This window comes from Leguminivora glycinivorella, chromosome 22, assembly GCF_023078275.1.
Source record: "Leguminivora glycinivorella isolate SPB_JAAS2020 chromosome 22, LegGlyc_1.1, whole genome shotgun sequence".
Lineage (NCBI taxonomy): Eukaryota > Metazoa > Arthropoda > Insecta > Lepidoptera > Tortricidae > Leguminivora > Leguminivora glycinivorella.
Window position 1 is genome coordinate 1,261,277 of NC_062992.1, and position 17,814 is coordinate 1,279,090.

The following is a 17,814-nucleotide window of genomic DNA, read 5'->3' on the forward strand; positions in this document are numbered from 1 at the left end:
ATACTTTACCAAAAAGCGACTGGCAAACATCAAATGACATTTCGCTCATAAGTTCCGAAAAACTCGTTGGTACGAGCCGGTGATCGAACCCGCGACCTCCGGATTGAAAGTCGCACGCTCTTACCGCTAGGCTACCAGCGCTAAGCACGTATGTATACAAAATAATACATTAATGTAATTACATTTACTTTACAGCTAGTCCACTCGTTTCTGCCGTAATCTGATTGTTTCTTAAATCATCTCTGCAAATAGGCACTCAGCGAATCTCTCTTAAAATGCCCTATTATATTTATTTATTACTTACGTCCTGGCAGTTGTAGTTGGTAGCACTGCAGAGCGTGATGACGGAGACGTTTTGCGCGCGGTTCAACAGAAGCACCGCCAGCTGCCGCTCCGAGGTCCATGACGTCCAACGTACGTACCACTCTGCGAAATAATTTTAACAGTTATTTGTTTTTCAAGGGGGCAAAGTTGTTGTTTAACCGCACGTGCCAATATTGAAGCCCGAGCAAGCGAAAGAAAGAAGTGGAATCTTGAGCGTTGCGAGGATTTCAAGGCACGAAGGTTAAACAAACTTTGCCGCCGAGTGAAACACAAAATTTTTCAGCACACCAACACGAACAAAATACTGACTATAAAACATCAAAATAAATGAAATCCTGCAATTTGTTCAATATTTATAACTCAAAATCATCATTAATAGGTAATTTCTACCAGCCAGCTCTGATATCAAGTTAAAATTTGTATGAAATTGCTTTACACTCTTGTAGATAAAATGATATTTTGCTATCTGTTTTCGAATAGCAAAGTAAGCCTTTATCAGTTGGTGTGGTGAAAAGTTTATTACTCGTCAAAGAAATATTTTCATGTAAAATGGGCGGTAAAATTCGGTGATGTGATATGCTTTATTCACCTTTGTCAATTTGTGGGCTGAACTGTATCGCGTGCGGGAAGAGGAACTTGGGCGTCTTCAGACTCACCACGTACACTGTGGCCACTGGATTGTTTGTGTTCACCTGTAATTAAACGTTTGACTTAAGTACAATCAATCAATTAACTAGAATCCTAGGCCACTCTAGAACCCTGTCGTATTGACTTCGTGCTTTATTTGCTATAAAAGTCGGTTTGAGTTTTACTGTGAAAGGGTTCTACAGTGGCCTAGGATTCCGATTGGTTGACTGCTATTGACCTCATCAGGGTATGAACTTTGCATGTAGAATAAGAGACATGGCTATAGGAACAGCATATCGTCACTACTTTTTAATAAACTTGTATCTTGGTCTGTCAATGAAAAGAAAATTGTAGTAAGTATGTATGGAATGCATATAGAGCATATAGGAGCAGCGTGAGATACGAGATTTTTTCAAAGTACCTAGTGACGATATGCTTTGTCAGCGATTCTGCACGCCTACGGAAAGTTGAACGCATAATTTGCTTCTGAGTTGTTTGTTCCCAATAGCTGATGAGCCTGGTTTTTAACCCCCGACGCAAAAACGACGGGGTGTTATAAGTTTGACGTGTCTGTCTGTCTGCCTGTCTGTCTGTCTGTGTGTGTGTCTGTCTGTGGCATCGTAGCTCACGAACGGACGAACCGATTTAGATTTAGTTTTTTTGTCTGAAAGCTGAGTTAGTCGGGAGTGTTCTTAGCCATGTTTCATGAAAATCGGTCTACTATGTCGCGGTCGGGGGTTTTTACAAAATTTTATTTTTGTGGTTTGGTTATCAAGTACTAAGGATCATTTAGCATACAGTCAAAAAAAAAAAAAATCAAAAAGCATTTATTTCATAAACCAATTTACAACATAAGGCCTGATTTAGACGGCGTGCAAACTCGCATGCGATTTTGGTTACATTGCGGGATGTTGAGGTTACAAACAATTTTGCACAGCCATCAAATACCGCAATGTAATAAAACTCGTATGCGAGTTCTCGTACCATCTAAATGGGCCCTAACACTCGCAGGTTGAGACTTCCTAGTAAGTATTTATAATACCTGTGACAGGAAGCCCCGCTCTTCCTCAATTTTCAACTACATTTATTTGTACATTTGCGTGCGTGCGTGCGTGCGTGCGTGCGTGCGTGCGTGCGTGCGTGCGTGTGTGTGTGTGTGAGTGAGTGTGTGTGTTCGCGTGTCTTTTTCTACTCATCACCCTATTAAGTCAGTCAAGGGTTGGAAAACTTGGTTTTAATTCCGGATAAGCCAGAGGCTCCTGTTGATCAATTCTGGTGGAGCAACGAGGAATTGTAGCTGCTTTGGAGTAACGTCTGCATGTCAGGACTTGGAAGTTTGTATTCCTCCAAACAGTATAGAGCAATACTGATAGATTATCGCAGAGTTTAAAGTAGAGAGACTTAACAATAAACGTACTCTAAAGTTATCAAGCCGGTAAAGTTCGTTTGTCCCTTTCCAACGTATTGGTGTGATAGAAAAGGACAAACGAACTTTATCGGCTTGATAACTTTAGAGTACTTTTATGAATTAGTAGGGGGTTAGTCTTTTACCTACCTTAGGATACCTCAGTGTCTTTATAGCAGGGTAAGCTGGTGGCTCATGTTCTTCCAGCCCATACCAAGGATACTGGTGTTGATGAACCAATGATCAGTTGTAGCACATGTAGAACAGTATCTTAAATCTGATCTGATAGATTCGCGAAGGGTCAATAATAGGGACAATTGGCCTTAACGTACCTTAGGATACCTCAGTGTCTTGATAGCCGGGTAAGCTGGTGGTTCCTGCTCTTCCAGCCCATACCAAGGATACTGATGCTGGTGGACCAGCGAACAGTTATAGCTGATGTACAGGAGTGTCTGAGCGTCTGGACTGAACCAGAGCGCTCGCTCAAGGCGTAGAACTTGAGTCTCGTACAGAAAGTCTGGGACGCCGTTGAAGATCACCCCGGGGACACCTGGAACAAGCAGGTTATTTGAAAAACGCTGTGTAAACTTCCATGCTTCTCCCTTTATATCGTCTGGTCTTACAGATTTTTAATTTTTCGTACTAATCACTGCCGTTCTTACTTCATCCATACATACTTCACTACACCCATATTGCTGATTACTTTCATTTTCTGTACAAAGTATCATTTATTTCATTTTTTTTATTTTATTATTTTCAAGGGATAACAAACAACTATACAAATACATTTTATAAATGGAATTACATTATAAGTATTGTTTTATGCACAGTCAACAACGTTATCCATAAATTAATACATTTTAACATACAGTTGATGAGGGTAGGACAGGTATACGATTTTGCTATCTTTGTATCATGTCAGTTACAATCCCGGCCCGGTCTATAGTTGGTCATCTTTAACTTTATGTTAATCATCTATTTCTGGTACTTATGGTTCTCAAAGGTCGACAACGCATAAGTGGCTTCCCTGATGTTGTTTATGTCCATGGGCAGCAATGTCTGCTTCCCATCAGGTGGCTCGTCTACCTACTCATTTAAAAATCTTAAAAATATAACGGTTACTTTAGGTACGAAGAAATTCAGCACTCAAAAACTCTAACTTCAAAAGACATGAGAAAAATAGCTTGATATGGTGCTTACAATAAGTAGGTTTGAACCACATCACGTTAGTTTAAGGTAAGGTAAAGGTTTTTCCCAATTTCACATTTTTCCAACTATTTTTTTATCAAATTATTTTTTCGTGGCACGTAAAATCTTAAAAATAACTATACACTTTAACTAAATACTTAAAAATAAACTTATAATAAATACATAATAATACTAATGGTTAAATAATATGTATTTACTAAAAAAAAGTCATAAAAAGAAAACTTTTTTAATAAGATAGGAAAACGAGCAGACCAGTCGCCTGCCACCCATGGACACACCAGAATGGTTGAAGGTAAGTGTCGGTCTTTAAGATTTGTGTAAGTAAATTTATTTTCTTGAAGGTTTGAAGTTTTCATTCCACACTGAGAGAAAATACAACCAGTTTTATGTTCGTTCAACAAGTTTTTTTGTTAAAATAGCGCCTACGTGCTCTTTGGTTCAAACAACAAGCTACTTGTCATTTGAATCGGCAATATATTTGAATCAACAAGTCGATTTTATAAAAACAACCTGACACATATTGTTTTAATCATACGTTTGGCTGATTCAAACGGATAAACTGCAACAAGTCGAACTTGTTAAATTCACAATGCAAATTTCTCTCGGTGCACATTTTAGCTCTGCGCGAGATTTCTTTCAATTGCAAACCTCCCAGCCCTACTGTACCTATTAAGATTCTAATAGAATACGATTCTATTCCAGTCCACAAAGTTTCTCTTTATCGCCTATGGTGGGGATATTACCAGGTTGATGATGAAAACTATTACTTGTACCATCACATTTACTTTATTCACTTATAACAAACATATTAACAACCAATTTACAATAAATAATTCAAGACTTCTTCACTACTACTCGTCTGTACTCGAACTGGCTTCCGTCACTGCTTGTCCGCCATTTTTATAACATTCCAACATGGCGGAAACCCAGTGACTACTATTAGTCAATTGATATTCTTTAATACTTTCATCATAAATGACAGTAAGATAAATCAAAATAAGGCATTAATAAATAATTACTCTAACAGCTCGGCCATCCTGTTCGAGGCGAGACCCTTCGCCAAAACTTAATGTGAAATAATTCAAAAGAAAGACAATATCAGTTTATACAAGAAAAAGATTATAAAAGTGTAGTATAATATGCATTTGAAATAATTCTTAAACAATAGAAACACAAAACATCACTTCACTTCATACCGATACCTTTACCCCATAATTACGATATCCTATAAAATGGATTTTTAAATATTTCCATAAATCTTATCAAGAAATATAGGCCCGTGAAAAATAAATATATGAATAACATTAACTTCGATGCAATTAAATTAATTACATCTAATTAAATTCATTACATCCAATTGAATTCATTACATCTAATTAAATTATGATAATTAAATTAATTTCACAAGTTATAAACATATTTAAGTAAACAATGCAACACTTCACTTCACACTTCACTCGCGAAACAAGCAAAAAGAACACATTTACACGGTTTTATGACATCACCACCTCATCACACGATTGAATGAAATTCCCGTGCCGCCACGGGCTTTGGCAACATGATGTACCCGTCCGCTGCAACAGCATCATGGGCCACCCAAGCTCTGTCAGCCTGGATAGTGCTGCCGATGCTGCTCATCACGGACGCCGGACATTGCGCCGCCAGACGCAAGCTCGCATACCATGCCAGCGTATGAGGACCCACGGTGGACGATCGAAACAGAGGTATCTTTACCCTGACCCTCTCACCTGGGCACTCCTGGGTCGGAAGTGAATCTACACCCCGACCCTCTCACCTGGACGCTCCTCGGTCCTTGATCTGAAACTTGCAACACTTTCTTTAGGAACATAATTTCGACTGTCTTCGAAATTATGGTAAAACGATTATGGTTCGGTAATCAATTCAATAAGTCATAATGTATCGATAGTCGTTATGATTAATTAAATTATTGTCATCGCCTATTAATATATCTACTGTTTATATATACTGAGTAATTATATTCAAGATTTTTCAGATGTATATATCATACACATTTACAGAATCTTTAAATACTCAAATGACCTGTCAATAAAATATCGCGCCTAGTTAATATTTACCATTTGTAACGTAAACATATTATATTACGCAACCATTTAAGACTAATCGCAAGTACACGACTACGGTGTAGGTCCTTATTATTTTTTTTTTTATCCTGTTATTATTATTATTATTTTAGGTACTAGCTAAGATTGATGCAATAGTATGCCGAAATAGAAAAACTCTTTGTACATATACTATTTAGGTTACAGGTCAACAATAGCGACACCCGTCAGACATTATATACATAATCTCTTTTTTTTATAAATACCGTGTCGTATGAAAAACCAAATACGATATCCGACGTATCTTTATTCGCGCTGATTACAAGCCGCAAGTGGTAAGCAATTCATTTAATTATCAAAAGATCTATTCAGACATAAAGCAAGTATATATTTTCTTTTCATGAAGAGCTATCGCGAATTTAAAGACAAAAGATTATTAATGTTTGCTCTCTAGATTTCAAATTGCACATTTTCAATTTATTTCTTTTATCTATGAAAGGGAAACTAGTCGTTAGTAACGATTTTATTTTAAATCTAATAGGTCTCTTCATAACCGATACAAAGTTTAAGTACTTCACTTTTAATATTTTACGAGCTAAACCTGCTAGGTAATAAGTTTTATATGTTATCAATAAAGTCTCTTTTTTTGTTACTTTATTCTTGATCACCTAAGACTATAAAACATGTAAAGAACTGGATACACGTATTACACGTAGCCAAAAGATAAATATGTAATTATTGCTGTACTGCTTTATCCAATCAAAAGTCGCAAATAATATACATTCTGATATTAAGGCACAGTCATTTATGTTGTACTTTTATATTCATGATTCATGTATTTATAAAGGTTGAAATGAAAGTCTTTCACGTTCATCAACGTGCTTAAATGTTATGCACGTATATCCACGCGCTTTGAATCTCGCACGTTCATCCACGCGCTTTAAATCTCGCACGTTCATCCACGCGCTCTAAATCCCGCACGTCCATCCGCGTGCGTCAACCATTTATTCCACAAGATACGATTCATTGTGCAATACCCTGGCTCAAGTCATTATTTTATACTGGGGCCAAAATACTCGAGTTTACGCGTACATATGACTCTATGACCTACATATGACTGACTCTACATATGACTGACTCTACATATGACTGACTCTACATATGACTGACTCTACATATGACTGACTCTACATATGACTGACTCTACATATGACTGACTCTACATATGACTGACTCTACATATGACTGACTCTACATATGACTCTACATATGACTCTACATATGACTCTACATATGACTCTACATATGACTCTACATATGACTCTACATATGACTCTACATATGACTCTACATATGACTCTACATATGACTCTACATATGACTCTACATATGACTCTACATATGACTACATGTGACCATCACCCATGTCATGTCACATGCACCATAATATATAAGCATATCAAGATTGAATCGTTATTCTTAAGAAGCAAACAGATATTACTTTATTTACTAATAGTCTGAAACATGTCTTAATGATATTTATTCACACCATAGATGTAATTTTTCGATTTCCCATCGAATTATCATTCATGATCACCATGGTAAAATGCGAAGAATTTTGTTTTATACGTTACTTTGATTAAATAATTCTGCCATCACTGGCCATTATAAAATAGTATTCATAAATGTGGTAGCATACCGTCAACAATCAAAATGAGATCAATCAGTCCAATTCGTGAAATAAAACGTTGAAAAACAACACATTACAATTCGTTGAATTTTAAAACGCTAAACATTTTTATAACGAGTTATCATAAAATATCTGAAGATGATTAGAGATACAACTTACTCTCCATTATTCATACCAGGGATTGGCAACCTTATTATCAAAGTTGTTTATTTAAATTCAGTACTTAACAGAATTAAACTACCCACAATTGCACAACTTCAATTTTAACGGTTAATATAATATGTTAAATTCACTATTAAATATGTATTTGCAAATGAACAGGAATCGTTTTTGTTCAAAATCGTACTTAAAGCATTAAATATCAAAATTAAGAACTGCATTATAATTCTCAGTTTGAATTGAGATCAACTTTTCATAAGTATACATAATTTTTACCAATCTTGTGTTACCGGACACGAGGGATTAAATTATTGAAGTACTTTATGAGAACATATTTTACACAGCGTATTTCATTCAGCATGAATGTTTAATTGTTTATCTGATCTGTATAACTTGATAAGCTCGAATATGTATAATTATATTATAATAACAGAATACAACAGCAGGACAATTGCCTCGTTGGAATAAATTACACCACTTTTCGGAAACAACATAAAATGGCTTGTGTTTAACAACTCGAGGCATCGTTAAATAAAGCAGTCGTTTAATCAGAACTTTATTTCTATTGATAAGATACAAATTTACTTTACTCATAATTCCACGATTTCCTTATGCCAATTAATTTATGAAATTTTACTGTCACAAACTGAATGACGTATCATATGACGGCGCTTATTGTGTATCCAGAATATACTAGTCATATAGTTATCAGATTTATGTGTTTCAATAACTAATGGGCAATGTAATGTTACACACCTTTTGTAAAAAGATTTTTAGGTACAAAAGTAAGTCATCTTTTAAATAAAACAATAATGAGAGTTCATCAATTTATACTGCCATGAGGGTAGATTATCAAACCAGTTTCAGAACATGAAGTTTAATTTTAAGAAATAAATATAATACATGTCTCACTTACCAAAGCAATTTAAATGCACGTTTCGTTAAATAAATCCGTTACATTATTTTGACTAAAAAAAAAAAAAAAAACCTTACACTTGTGTGGCGTGGCAAAAATCTTATCGATTTTTGTTTCGTCCAACTTCTGAACTGTTGGGGATATTACCAGGTTGATGATGAAAACTATTACTTGTACCATCACATTTACTTTATTCACTTATAACAAACATATTAACAACCAATTTACAATAAATAATTCAAGACTTCTTCACTACTACTCGTCTGTACTCGAACTGGCTTCCGTCACTGCTTGTCCGCCATTTTTATAACATTCCAACATGGCGGAAACCCAGTGACTACTATTAGTCAATTGATATTCTTTAATACTTTCATCATAAATGACAGTAAGATAAATCAAAATAAGGCATTAATAAATAATTACTCTAACACCTATTTGGCACCTACAGTTACCGCAATCGCCGCAGACTCCAGGCGAAGTCAGTCTGCCTTACGTAACACAAATGCCGGGACACAAGCTGCACAGAGATTCAGAAGTGGGTCACCGCGTAATCACATCTCTGTTTAAGGCTGCGTTTCCAATAGAGATGCCCTAATCAGCTTAGTCGAACTCGTTCTCGCCAGCGACGTAGCGCATCTCTGGTGGAAAGGCTCTTTTTTTTTTGACGGAGTGGGAATGCAGGTGGAAAGGCTCCCTAAGGCTACGTTTCATTCAACCAAAGATGTGATATGAAGGGTGTGTTGTTACAACGATTTAAATAACAATGCTTGTAAATAGCCTAGCCGAAATGAAGGCTTTGTCGCGCCATTACAGAAGAGCGATAGAAAGAGCTAGCTACGATAACGATATTATCGTAATCGTCTGTGCATTTGGTTACGTACTTACTTACTTGGCTGGCGCGATAACCCAAAATGAGTTTTGGCCTTCAACACAAGAGCACGCCACTTTGTTCGGTCTTGAGCGGTATCGCGCCAGCTTTCGCCGACGCCGAGCTCACGGAGGATGAGTGAAGAGTCAAAAGAGCCTACTTGGGAAGACCGAATGGACGTCGTCCTGCTGGGGCCCGTTTCTCGAAAGGTACAAGCCTTGTATTACAAGTGCGCGAACTGTCAAATCGTATGGGTTGTCATGGAGACACACTTGTAATACAAGGCTTGTACCTTTCGAGAAACGGGCCACTGGTCACCCAAAATATCGTTGGGCGGATTTGGTTACGTACCCTGACTAAAAACATATGACTATCAGTATTGCTTTATTGAAAAGAAAACACATCCCTCGTAACTAATTTTTGGTTGAAAAGTTTCCTTTTAGCACAGAATATATAATAGTACAAGTACAGAAGGCCCACTGCTTTGATGTTCACGACATGCCGCCTTTTAAAATGCCTACAAAATTCTTACAAAGAAACGAGCCGCACGTGCGCGGCGGCCGGCCATAGGGTTGCCTATGGACTAAAACGAATTAATACTGAGATAAAATGTTCTACTATTTTATTCAAGTCTTGGGTACTTTCTAGGTATATATATAGTATTTATACATTTTTGTTTGAGTTCCAACATCACAAGCCATATTGAATCTTTTTGGGGGAGTTAATCAGTAGTAGATCTGTTTAAAAATGTCCTATGGTATTTATTTTATTCATGATATCTATTTAACTAAGCATTACTAGCCATTCCACACGCGGACATCTCATATGAACATTAAAAAAAAACTCGCGACTAAAAGTAACATTAAAAAGTGCGAACGTGCGTTCCGTGAGAACGCACGCCACCCCTGATTAGGCCGCGAACTCGCGGCCGCCGGCATGTACTTGTAGCCCGGCGATAGAATCGCGGAGTGAGCCGCCCCTGCTTTTAGTAAAATTAGCTTCAATCAATCAATCAATCAATCAAATATTTTATTTCTTAGAATGTGGTACATTGTAGGTTGGTAATACATTTTTTGATCAGCACATCCTGCCACATACGGCATAGAAATATTAATGCATGCATGTTATAAAATCAAGTCACTTGCTTATATAAAAATTATTCTTTAAATATCATAATTATTAATTTTAAATAAAGTGTAATTATATTCAGGTTTCATAAAAAAAAAAATACATTTATAATTAGTTCATATTCATAATATTTACAATTAGGCGGCATCTAAGAACTCTTTAATGGAGTAAAAACGTTTTTCAATTAAATATGCAACCAATTGCTTTTTAAATTGATGAAATTGAAGGTTTCTTATTTCAGACGGTATTTTATTGAATATCCTGGGTGCCATTCCAAAGAAGCTATTTCGCATTAATGCTGTTTTCATGAGTGGAACATACAACTGACCCTCATATTGAGGACGTATAGGTAGCCTACGTTTCTGTGTTACATAAATAAACAAGTCAGGATTTCTTTTTACAAAGAGAGCCACTTCAAGTATGTATAATGAAGGTAGTGTTAGAAGTCTTAATGATTTGAAAAGTGGATAACAACTCACTCTAAAATTAACCCCACAGATAGCTCTTATACATCTCTTTTGGGCCATAAAAGCGGCCTCTCGATCTACAGAGTTACCCCAAAAAATAATGCCATATCTAATTTTTGATGCTACAAGGCCATGATATGCCATTACGACTGTATCACGACTGGTTACTTTAGACAGTCTGTAAAGAGCGTAAGCAGATTTGCTCATGTACTTACATAATTCATCTATGTGATTTTTCCACGTTAACTGACTATCAATAGTTAGACCTAGAAATTTAGTCACGGTTACATTTTCAATCGTGGTACCTTCGTAGTCAACATTGATGTCGTCATTACTGTCTCTAAGTGTGCGTTGACGGAAATGCATTATATTAGTTTTTTTCAAATTAATTACTAAATTATTGTCATTAAGCCATGTTATTATACAATTCAATTCTGCAGTAATGTCATGTTCATAATTATTCAAATTATTACAATTGATGATTGACGTACTATCGTCAGCAAATAAAACTATAGGGTAATTGGCATTGGTAGGCAAGTCATTAATATAAATTAAGAACAATAGGGGGCCGAGCACACTTCCCTGTGGAACCCCACGCTGAGTACATTGCTCTTTTGAAGCATATTTACATAGGTTTTTTGTTGCGTTGCATATTCTGGGTATCTCTGTATATTGCGTTCTTCCTCTTAAATAAGTTTCAATAAGGTTCAATGCGTTTCCTCTTATACCATACATGCTTAGCTTACTTAAAAGGCGATCATGGCAAACATAGTCAAATGCTTTTGACATATCGGCATAAATTGCACAAACCGGATTCCTTGCGTCAATATTTTCCATTACAACTTTAAGCATATCATATATTGCCAGATTAATAGAAACATTTTTTCTGAACCCTTTTTGTTCTTTACATAACAAGTTAAAATGGGATAAATATGAGTATAGACGTTGATAAATCACCTTTTCAAAAATTTTTGAAAATATAGGGATAAGGGCAATCGGTCGGTAGTTGCTTAAATTGTCTTTGTCCCCCTTTTTATGTAACGGCTTTATAACAGTTTTCTTTAACCCGTCAGGATATATTCCTGTAGATATAGTAAGGTTTATGATATGGCACAAATGTTTGTCTAAAATATGGCTAGAAGATTTGATAACAAGCGTAGATATATCATCAATTCATCATATCCTACGCTACTGGTATTATTTAGGGAACTTATTATGGTTTTTACCTCTTGTGGCGTGGTGGGAGCCAAAAAGATAGAATGAGAGGTACTTGTTATTTTAGGTTCACATCTGACATTTTGTGGTGGGGATGAGAAACCTCCTTCTATAAAATGATTATTAAAAGCTTCTGCAATATGAGTTGGATCAGTTAACATCTCATTTCCATTTTTTATTAGTTGGATAAATTGACTCGGTTTCTGAGCTTTTTGAGAATTGACTACTTGCCATGCTGCTTTTGACTTCCAACAGCTATGAATGATACAATATACATTTAGAATAGCAATACAGAGCCAATTATAGGAACTCACAAATACAGGCTTGATGGATAGTTTTTACACAGTAATTTAAATTATGATACACAATACACATGCACATGTGATCGAGATAATACATTGGATATCCTAAGTGGTGTTAAGTAACTCGAAGTAAGAAACAAGATAGATAGATAGATAGATATACGTTTATTTGTTTGTCACAATACACACAGAATACACAAATGAAATAATTTACAAAAAAGAATTAGAATACATATTAATAAGCAAATTGGAAAACAGGAAATTACACAGATTTTTACCATAGCGTACTATGATACTGTGCGCGTCGCAACAAGACAAATGGGTTACGGTTCAGTATTACGCTACGCCCTGAGGCAGCATCACTGATATTCTGCCGGAACCAGATCAGATCACGATAACACATAATTGATTGAATAAGAAATATTGTAAAGAGATGAAAGTATATACCTAAAATATCTATAAAAAATATAAGTTTTTTTGAAAAATAAAAAAATCGTGTATCGAGCTTTTTATAAATTCCAATTTAATAATAAATATAAAAAGCTACTAGTAAATAGTACTGTGTTGCGCTAAAAGCTTCTTGTAGACATGATAAATACGTCAGTCACTGCACCGCTCAAGGTACCTAGCCAACGTCACAAATGTCACAATTGCTTACGCGTCGTAAGCGTGTCGTAGCTAGCTCTCCCTTTCGCTCTTCTGTAGCGGCGCGACAGAGATAGACTGTGTTTCGATCGCTACGTAGTGTCAACGATTGTCTCTTCGGCTAGGCCGGCTGTGCAGCGCTAAGTGCATCATTGTGCACTGAGTACTGCAGTGCTTGCATGTGAGTTGACAAACATCTTCACAAGACAACCAATCTCAAGATATACACGCAATCTCAAGATAGGTGCTGGCTTTAGATACATTTTAATAATTTAAATCAAAAGTTTACATTTAGAAACTAAGACTAAACATCGCTGGGTGGCTGTTTTAAATGCCTGTCAGGGATTTAAAGGGAGTCCATTGCTAGGCTGGCGGCAAACCGTGCAGAATGAAATCTGGTGCCCTATAAAATAACGACCTCCTTCAGTCTTAAGGAACCAAGGAAGATTTTGAGAAAGGTGGGTTGCACAGCATTTTGTTGACTTGACTATACAGATCAGTGTTAGTGTCATAGAACACACTAGAGTGGGAGAACATCAAAGCATTTTCGTCAGTATCTGATCAACGTTATGACAAATGGTGTTGCTGTGCACTTGTGCAGTTGCCTCGATGTTGCGTCGAGAAACAGCCGTATACTTCACTAGACCAAGTACATACACCCTCGGGAGACACTTATTGTGATTTTTCTCAAAGAAAGATTGACTAAAACTGTAGATACTAACCATTATTAGTGATCCGGCACACCAGAGTCTTGAGCACTCGAGGCTTGTAGTATATATCGTTATCGTGTACGAAGACCAGACTGGAGCCAGTGGGGGACCATTCTGCGTACTGCAGGAGAGGTGCCGTTCTGTCATCTTCCACTGGAGATATAGGGATCTTGTTCCTGTCAAGAAAAGAAACGTTAATTCACAATGAAATCCTACATATAATGTCGATATTTATGTTTCATTTCAAAAGATTTTACTACCTTTTAACTCATTATTTCTTGATTCGTTACAATAGAAACACACCAAGTTGTGTTGGCGTTGATTTTGATAGCTCTTATCGATGCAAATGTTATTTTAAACGTCAAATGACGATGACGATTTGCGAGTGCTATAGACTAATCTTAGTGCTCCAAAATGATTTAGGTTCTTCAGGGCATGTCCTGCAAGGGTTGTGTTTTAAGAAAGCTACTTTACTAAGAAGTTACCCCACTTGCAGTTTGCAATAAAATGTCAATATAATTTTCTTGATGAAAATTACATGTTACCTATTGATGACTTCATAGACGTGGTATCTGGCGAGCCTGGCGTGCCGCCCCGGCACTAGCAGCACGAATCTCAAATCAGCGGGCCGATTTTTGAGTCTCACGCGTTCGAATTCAGAAAATTGTAACTGAAAATAATAAGCAAGTCACCGTTTTCAACCGGTATTTTAGTGACAAAATCCCGTATGCGAGATTCAAAAATCGCCCTCCCGCTGATACATTGAAATCCACGGCATTTAGATCACTCGCCTCTCGTTCGATACAATCATCATTGGGGCTTTCATCTACTTTTACCTTTATACAATGCAGACAATGACTTTACCTGTTGATGACGTCATAGACGTGGTATCTAGCGAGCCTGGCGTGCACTGAACAATTTGTTGTGTTAAGGTCGACGTTTAATACTCTTGCCTCTCGACCGACTCTAACAAGTCTAACAACCCTTGGGGCTTTGATCTACTTTTACCTTTCTACAATACAGAGAATAATTTAATATGTGTATAATGATAATTTTAATTTTTAGTTGAGTAATTTAGTAGATATGTGGAACTATAATGTGTGTATACCAGCGTGGTAGGGTTTGGAGGATAACATTATGAGCTATTAGACCTGCAAACATTGTAACCTAAACTCAATACGCAATAAAATATTTCATTTCATTTCATTTCATTTCATTTTATTTCATTTAATTTCATAACTTTACCTGTTGATGACGTCGTAGACGTGGTATCTAGCGAGCCTGGCGTGCACTGAACAATTTCGATGTCAATGTCGACGTTAAATACTCTTGCCTCTCGTCCGACTCTAACAAGTCTAACAACCCTTGGGACTTTCATCTACTTTTACCTTTGTACAATACAGACAATGACTTTACCTGTTGATGACATCGTAGACGTGGTATCTAGCGAGCCTGGCGTGTCGCCACCCCGGCCGCACGTCCGACACTAGCAGTACGAATTTCAAGTCCGCTGATACTTTGAAGTCCACGGCGTTTAGTTCTCTCTGCAACAAAGTAGAATTTGTTAGCAATATCTGATTATTTATAAAAAAAAGTTATTTTATTATCAGCTAAAGGAGCGTTTCTTAAGTTACTTCTTTTTAAACTTATTTTTGGTAATTATTTTTAGGGTTCCGTACCAAAAAGGTATAAAAGGAACGCTTATGGTGCGACTCTGTCCGTCTGTCACATTTCTAAATATCTCGAGAACTACTTATGCTATCGACTTGAAATTTAGAACAGTTATGAACATTAAAGGATTATCTTTTTATTTATTAATATTAACTATACAAAAATGGCCAATATGAAAGGGGGGCAAATTGTAAATGTCAAGTAACTAGGTCAAGTGGGATATCGTTAGAAAGAGCTCAAATTGTACATATCAAAACTATTTTTTATAATTTTGTTGTGGAAAAAAAAGAATTATGAAGGAAAATGTAAAAAAAATACCGTCCCCCCCCTTATCTCCGAAGTTTACCAACATAAAACGAAATGTTCACCAAACATGGCTATTATAATGATTATTACAGGAAAAATAAAACCGTACACGAATATTGAAAACTTTTTTTTAATTTATGAAAAAACCTTTCAGATTTACATTTTCAATTTCAACACCCATTGTACCTGTACTTTTTAACAAAATAACAATAAAATTACCTGCTTTCAAAAAGAGGCAAAATGGTTAAAATCGGTTCACGCAATAATCAATTGTTCCATAAAAATCATCTTCCATACTAGCTCGCGCACATTAGTTTACTCAATTTGCCGATAGATGTCGCTGTACGCTGAACGCTGATTTCCTACATAGCGTTTTTCAAATATTGCAAGTTAAAAGCTTGTAAAACAATACACTCCGATTTTGGGCAGCCATGTAAAAAGAGTGATCGTCAGCAACCGCAAATTATTTACAGAAAGCCCGGAGGTTTGTAAAAAAATGGCTTCTCGTAAAGGTAAATTATGGGGGAACGAATGCCTAATAAATACGTACCGTCCCTTGAAAGAAACTAAGCTATCATTGAAAAGGGCTTGATTCGAGCATTCAGATACTTCAAAAAATTGCTATGGCTGAAACTAATCTAATGGGTCGGCAACGCGCATGTGACAGCCCTTGAGTTGCATGCGTCTATTGTATTGTGTCTATTCTATAGGTTACGGTGACCGCTTTCCATCAGTCGGGCCGTAGATATACCAGTTTGCTACCGACGTGGTATTAAAAAAAAACTTGAGCATTTTCAATTGGACGTAACTTCAACAAAAATGTAACAGCACATTTTTCTGAATAACTTTATCTAAACCGCGCTCAATCCTAAAACCCTTTGATGGTCGGACAATCAAGCTCGTAAGGCAATTCGCAAACAGTGCACAAAATTAAATATCAAACGTGACTAACTGATATCATTCAAATACCGTTCATTTCGCTCGTTTGCGGCCAATTTCTGCAGTTTTCTAAACGTCCAAATATTAGATGAATTAAAAAAAAAACAGAATCAGGCAGGCAAGTGTGGTCGCTCGATAAATGATAAAACATCAGGCCGTCCCTATCGCACTATTTGTAAGTTCGATGGGGACGGCCTGGTACCGTAGCCGAATGGCATTTCTGCGACGCGAAATGAAAACGAAACGCCGCGAAAGGTAGTCTGGTTCTGTCGGCCATTACGCAATAGGGATAGAGATAGATATCTACGAGCGTTTTGTTTCGTGAGCGTTTGTGCCATTCGGCTACGTATCCAGTACAGAAAAAACCCAACGAACGATCTCCCAAATAGTTCCCAACGGATAAAAGAAAACGCTGCGAATAGCCCAGTGTACAGTTGGCAACAAAGCTATTAATACAGCCAAAATGCCACATATTGTTGGCATACAGCTGCTGCATAAATACAGAACGGCTGTATACATACAGAACTTTATTGCCTGTACAAGGGGTGTTAAGAGCGTTATAACATTTCGGCGTCGGGCGAAATTAGGTATTTTACCCGCCGCGCGAGCCCAATATGCCGACCCTTTCTAGCACGTCTTATCACTCGCTCGCACTACAATAATGGACAAAACAATCTTGATCCTTCCTATGGAATTTTGATAACAACCACAATCTACTATCTCGATATAAACTTTTGATTTCTAATAAACATTATTTTGTACGAAAAGACTAGAATATAGCGCAAAATAATATTAATTACGATAAAATTTATTTAAAAATTTAAAGTAATAATTATAAACTGTGATCATATTTAAGTAGATCCCATCCCAAATGTTTGCTTTTGTTATATGATAGGTCTTGACGACCGGTCTGGCGCAGTCGGTAGTGACCCTGCCTGCTACGCCGCGGTCCCGGGTTCGAATCCCGGTAAGGGCATTTATTTGTGTGACGAGCACAGATATTTGTTCCTGAGTCATGGATGTTTTCTATGTATACTATAAGTATTTGTATATTATATATATAGTTGTCTGAGTACCCACAACACAAGCCTTCTTGAGCTTACCGTGGGGCTCAGTCAATCTGTGTAAGAATGTCCTGTAATATTTATTTAT

General features: G+C 36.7%; 1 protein-coding gene across 1 annotated transcript in view; it reads right to left on the reverse strand.

The window, feature by feature from the left end:
- LOC125237656 (inactive dipeptidyl peptidase 10) overlaps nt 1-17,814 on the reverse strand; it is a 240,822-nt gene that overhangs the window by 14,433 nt on the left and 208,575 nt on the right. Inside the window, exons 5-9 of the mRNA XM_048144785.1 lie at nt 15,163-15,290; nt 13,759-13,922; nt 2,689-2,906; nt 914-1,016; nt 305-426 (exon numbers count right to left, since the gene is read on the reverse strand). Of these exons, the coding sequence (XP_048000742.1) occupies nt 305-426; nt 914-1,016; nt 2,689-2,906; nt 13,759-13,922; nt 15,163-15,290 (735 nt within the window). The remainder of the gene's footprint in view (nt 1-304; nt 427-913; nt 1,017-2,688; nt 2,907-13,758; nt 13,923-15,162; nt 15,291-17,814) is intronic.